Raw genomic sequence first — 6,000 nt, 5'->3', positions numbered from 1 at the left:
ATATACTTAAAAGTTACTTTCTCCCTCCTTAAGTTTTAGAAAAAAAAATGTGGTCTTAAATCATTTTAAAAACAGTTGATGAGTTAGAGAATTTCTTAAGAATTTAATTTTTATAATGCTTCCTATAATAGAAAAGAAGAGCGACTTAAGAGTTTTTTTGAGGATGTTCTAAGCGTTTGTTAGGAATGTTCCTAGAATCTTTACAATTTAATATTGAAACTCATTCTATTATGAAATGAAATATACACCTAATTGTACTCTCTGTTTTAAATAGTTAGATATAGAGTCAGTTTAGCACTACGTATCTTTATCATTTTATTGTTTTATATTTTTCTATAACTACTTTTAAAATTCATTTTTTTTAAAATAATATTTTTTTCCAAAAATAAGTTTTAAAAAGTATCCAAAAAATTAGTTTAGCACTAATATCTATATTTTAAGGCTTCAAATCATAATTATAGCTGAAATGAGTGACATGTTTACAGTAAATAAGTTCTACTTACAAATGAAAAGGTTTTTTTTTTTATTAAAAAAAGATTATGTAACTTCCATCTATAAAATTTGAAAATTACATATTGAAATGAATTAAAACTCAAAATTATATGTATTATATTCAAGAAGCAGAAAGTTAAAAATTTGAAAGAACTACTGTCAATATCTTGCAATCGTGTTGATTGAGTGATTGAGATTTTCAACTTAGCATAGCTTCGCTTGGTGGCTAGATTAGCAGAAATTAGAGAGGGGTCTTACGTTTCATTATATTAAATAAATCTTAAAGATTCTTTTGAGAAATTCAAAGGAAAAAGAGTGTCGGAGGTCGAATCCGAACCTGTAATAATTTCCTCCACTTATTTGATGTTCAGACAATTAATTTATTCTCTCTAGAAAAAGAAAGAAAGAAAAAAGCCATACTTTCTCACTTTTGTGGTGATGTGAAATAACGATTGGTTCCCATTGAAATGAGGTACAAGTCCAAAAGGAACTAGTTGAAAGGGCAGCAAAGATTGATGGCAGATAGAAATGGGAGAAAAGGTACTCTGTAATTGGTGATGAATTAAGTGCATCGGAACCTGATTACTCTTTTAATTTGGTTATGACTCCTATGTTCAACGTTTACTTATTTGGGTTTGTAGCGGGAGCAGATGTTTGACAATCCTCATATTCCACCGCAATAGCATGGCTTGCTTCTCACATGCATCCGAGTTGGGCTATATTGTAATACTCCGCCACAATTTTAATTACAATCTGCCCACCAAACCAAGGGCTTCAGCCTCCGTTTAGTTTCTAAAACCCAAGTTTGGCGCATGAAAACTGACATTGGATGATAAATGCTGGTACAGCACTTGACATAACCCGTGTTTATGGCATGGAGTACCCCACTGCAGAACATGTGTCATGAAAGAGATCTATCCTGCAAGGGATATACCTGAACCGCATACTTCACAAGCAATGCATTTAACAAATTGTGTGGTGGGTGTTCTTAAGACATTGAAATTAGAAAAGTAGGAAAGCAAAACATTTCAAGGAAATTTGTAGAAAGAAAAAAATGAATTTGGAAATTGCTGGCTAAGAGTTTGCTTCACAGGAGAGATGACACATACTTTCATCCTATAGGAGAGAAGGCCCAATAATGAACAATTCAAGAGAGGGTAGAAACAGAACGACCAACCACGCTGCTTTTAAAGCAGCACTGAAAAGCCACCTGGAACCTTCACCAAATTTGGGCACTAATTCTATAAGCAGACAATTTGCCAATAGTTGGACAAGCGATTATATATTCCAACAACAGCATAAGCCTTTAGATGGTAAAAAAGAACACAGAACAGAAGTACTTGGTAGCACTAAATATTCTCTCAAAATTTCACGAGGATTCAAAATGATGTAGAAGGTGGTCAATGTGAAACACTATTAAGCAAACTTCCTAACAAAATCATTAGTCACCATCTCCGAGAGCTCACTCTTCATCTTCTTCTTCCCCGTCGCCAGAATTCTTCTTACTAGCAGCTCTTTGATTCTTTCTCTTCACTCTACCAGGGCGCCCACCACCGAAAGGACTTGTAAGGGAGAAATCAATGTGCTTTTGTGAGTCGACCCTCACCATGAAAGAGGGAATGTTAACCACTTGTCTCCCAACCCTAAAAAGCCAAAACCATTATCAATAAAGACACAAAAACCACAAGTAATCCAACAGCAGCATAATAATAAAGAGCCTGAAATGATGGGAAAATCTAGCATTCATGCAAAGGAAGGATGGTTACAAATGCAGTGCAGTTGAGGCTACAGAAGGAAGCTGCTCTGTAATAAATGGAACCAGTAATTCTCAAAAGTGAAATGCTAAATTCCTGGCAACTGACAAATGTTGTAATTGAATGCAAGTGCTAATGTTTGACGTGCTAAGGAGCAAAAGAAAGTCAGATAAGAGAGGTTAAATATACACAATCCAAGATGTTCCAACAAAGAATTAAAGTGAAGGTTCTCAAGTGCACAGATAATAAGGCCAAAACATAAAAACATGAATGTAACTCAAATTGACAATTAATTACAAGGGAAGCTGATGCTGATCCTTGGGATTATCAAAGTGTGGCCAATAAAAAAATACGTTAGAGAGAAAACAGCTAGGCCAGAAAACTTATTTATGGAACATAGGAATATTGAATGAAACCCACATCCGCAAACTTTACCAAACAAGGTTAATAATTACTTCAGCAATCACGATGACAAAAAAATTAAAAGAAAAAACGCAATCAAGATTGTGAATGCAATATCGAAACGTAGGACATAAGAAATTCAGAAGAACAGCCAAGATCCTCTTGAACAAATAATGATACGTTTCAAGATAATACCACAGCAATGGACTCAACAATCTATAATTTGAAACAATCCAGAACTATTGATCAGTAACATTTCAAGAACAAATGTATCTCCCTTGAAAAAGCAATCTCTTAGTCAAGTGCAAAAGCTAGCTCAATATGCTATCTCTGGATATGGCAAGGAAGAAATAGACATCTTTAAGAAAACCAACATATATAAGAGCTTAATGAACTTCTGGCATGCTATAGCACCAAAATACATCAATAAAAGAGGACCTGATTATAATAGATCGACATTCAACTGAGAGGAGTCATTTCAAATGAGAACACCCATGCATCCAGCAATTAAAATACCACCAGAATGACAATGATTGCCCTCCAATTCCTTTCAACAACCTCCTAATAATGCAAGTAGTTACTGAGCGGAGACACGCTCAAATTATTAATACTAAGATAAGATGCAACAAAAACCTGCAATCTACCTGAAAGCATTATATATAATAAACTATGAAAGCATACTTATCAAGGGGACCTATATGCTTATCATCGAAATACTCATAAAGCACCTCACGATGCAGAAAGTGTAACTCTAAGTTCAAAGCAGGCTACTTGCCAAATCAAAAGTGCAGGCAGAATTTCATGACCAGTAGCAGAGAAGCTTTAACCACTTCTCCCCTGTCTTCTCTCTTAAAAAAAAACAAAAAGAAAAACAAGAGAGATAGAATAACAAGCAACATCAACCCAAAACAATTTAAACATAAAAAAGGGAACAAATACATATTTAGTGCACTAGCAAAAGCAAAACATATATTTGATGAACATCATGAATTACAAGCGTCAAAACAAACAGATGGCCATACCTAATGTGTCTCTGCCTGATGAGCACTCTAGCATGGTGGATAGACTTAGCCATACCAGACTTGAACACAAGTGTTTGAAGACGGCGCTCAAGGAAGTTCTCAACAGTCAAGGCCAACACGTAATCAAGCTTGTTTTGGCTCTCATCCAAAAGTCCATACCTATTCATCCTCCTCAGAAGTGCTTCACCTTCAAAAATACGACGCTGGTTTTTTTCATCAAGCGTAAGGAGCATTCTTGCAGCATTACGGATACAGCTCAATGCATATTGAACCCTCCAAAGCTCTCTCTTACAACGGAGACCATATTCTCCAACGAGCTTCAGCTCAGCGTCCAACCGCTCCTTCTCATAGGGGCGTCTTGGTTTCTTAAAGGTTTTCCCATCTATTGAAAAATATAGACTTGTTTGTTAAAAGGAAAAGAAAAAGTTGAGAACATGCTAAACCTGAGTATTAAGATATAATGAACATTTAAAACACCTTAAGATAAAATACAACGATGTTCATCCATTTCTCAACCTTCTTTCACTTGTTCTATTTCTCAGCGTTCACATGCCTTTTGAGTTTTGCGAGAAAAGGTAGAAACTTCTATGACCATAATTTCAGTGATAGAAAACAAACAATATTTGCCTATTTCTAGCTGCGACTTCTTTAATTTTTGTAATGTAGCAAACATGGTCAGCAGGTCATTCTTAAGCAGCAGCCCTTTCATTCGTGCTTTTGCCAAAAAGAATCCTCAAATTTTTTGGTTCCTTCATTATTTCCCCCAGAGTTCTAATATTAAGTAGCTTTTGATTGTGACACACGAGTATGTCTCCATCCCAAAATCAAATAGAAATTACTAAACAAGAAGTAAATCAAATGAAACACATAAAATTTTTAACTCAACGAAACAAAGAACATAAGCAGTGCAGAAGATGACGCAAGTAAAAGCAAACCAAAACAGCAAAAAGAAAAAAATAGGTTCTAGAAGATCAAGAAAATGCAGGCAAAAGATGACTGCTTTAAATCAAGAAAATAAAACGAAGTCATACAACTTACAGTTGCGGTAAAAAGAAACGTGCACCATGCTTTGTTAGCTGCCTTTGCTTCCTCTCCGATCCTATTGTGGAGTGACGATTTAACCCAATGGAGAAGTGGAAGAAAGGAATGAGATTTTCTGGTTCAAGAGCGCTTATATATTTCTGTTATTTTTCTTTTAATATATGAAGTCTTGATACAAAACCCTAGCCCTAGACGTTTGATCTCGATTCTTAAACCAGCAAAGCTTACTTCTGTATTTTAGGTGGGCTCAAATATCAGCCCATACTTTTTTTAAAAATAAAAACAATAAAAGCACTCATGCTTTTTTTTTTATTTGTTTTATAGAATTTATGTTTCTCTACTTTTAGTTTTTTATTCTTATCGTATTAAAATATATTTTTATTCTTACTGTATTAAAATATTTTTTAAAATTTTTGATTTTGATCCTTTTTTAATTTAGATTGTTTTCTGGTAATGTAATCAAATAATAATAAATAAATAATTGAACAATAATTAAAAAATAATTAAAAATAACTACATTGTATATCTAAAAATTTAAAAATAATATTTTCAAAAAAAGAAACTTACACAATGTTTTTGATAATAAATATTTCTGAAAATTCCTTTTCTATTTCTTTTGAACCTTCAGTTAATCCATTAGCCGACTATATATATTTTCCATAAAATGATAGGTTGTTTGTAAGTAGAGAACTAATATAGACGACGGTACTGTTAAATTGAAGCACATGATAGCGTGCCGGGCCCTAATGGTAAGTACTAAAACTTACTGCCGATCATGTCTTTTATTCTTTTTCTTAATTGTTTTTATGATTATTTAAAAAGATAGAACAAATTGAAAAATAAAAATAATAAAAACCTAAAAATCTATAAATATGAGTATTATGCAATAATACTGAACTACCATTCAATATTCTAAATTTTAAATTTTTAAATTGAATCAAACGAATACTTTAACATAATAATAAGAAAAAATTTTCTATTTGCTATTTGGAGTTTGATTTCTCGCAATATATAAAAAAGTGATTATAATTTTTCTAACAGTTTACAATTTTAATTGATATTTGAATATAAATAAATACATATTAAATAATTTAGTAATTAAATATGATAAACTTAATTATTTTATTAAAACTCAAGTAAAAATACTAAGAGTTTATAATACTATTTCAAAGTATAAATTTTTTCTAAATTTTTTTTCTCTTTATTCATTTAAATAATATATTGTTCTTTTTTTTTTAATAATAATTTGTAATATAACTAAATATAAGAAAATTTTCTCAATCTCCTCA

General features: G+C 32.3%; 1 protein-coding gene across 1 annotated transcript; it reads right to left on the bottom strand.

Moving 5' to 3' along the window:
* Positions 1-1,758: 1,758 nt before the first annotated feature.
* On the bottom strand, positions 1,759-4,918 carry LOC8260597 (40S ribosomal protein S9-2). The gene is made up of 3 exons (XM_002522352.4): positions 4,709-4,918; positions 3,671-4,052; positions 1,759-2,135 (listed from the first exon to the last, which is right to left on the bottom strand). The coding sequence occupies exons 1-3, from the start codon at positions 4,734-4,736 to the stop codon at positions 1,955-1,957; spliced, it is 591 nt and encodes a 196-aa protein (XP_002522398.2). The 5' UTR covers positions 4,737-4,918; the 3' UTR covers positions 1,759-1,954.
* Between the last annotated feature and the right edge of the window lie 1,082 nt (positions 4,919-6,000).

The sequence above is a fragment of the Ricinus communis genome, chromosome 1 (genome assembly GCF_019578655.1).
Source record: "Ricinus communis isolate WT05 ecotype wild-type chromosome 1, ASM1957865v1, whole genome shotgun sequence".
In the NCBI taxonomy this organism is placed as follows: domain Eukaryota; kingdom Viridiplantae; phylum Streptophyta; class Magnoliopsida; order Malpighiales; family Euphorbiaceae; genus Ricinus; species Ricinus communis.
The sequence above is the reverse complement of the archived record's forward strand: the minus strand, read 5'-3'. Positions and strand labels throughout refer to the sequence as shown.

What these genes read in the sequence shown, in the direction of transcription:
- LOC8260597 (XM_002522352.4), bottom strand. Translation starts at nt 4,736, where the DNA reads ATGGTGCACGTTTCTTTTTACCGCAACT. An exon ending in CGTTTCTTTTTACCGCAACT is followed by an intron (nt 4,053 to 4,708) that starts GTAAGTTGTATG and finishes ATTTTTCAATAG; the next exon opens with ATGGGAAAACCTTTAAGAAA. An exon ending in ATCAGGCAGAGACACATTAG is followed by an intron (nt 2,136 to 3,670) that starts GTATGGCCATCT and finishes TTGGCTTTTTAG; the next exon opens with GGTTGGGAGACAAGTGGTTA.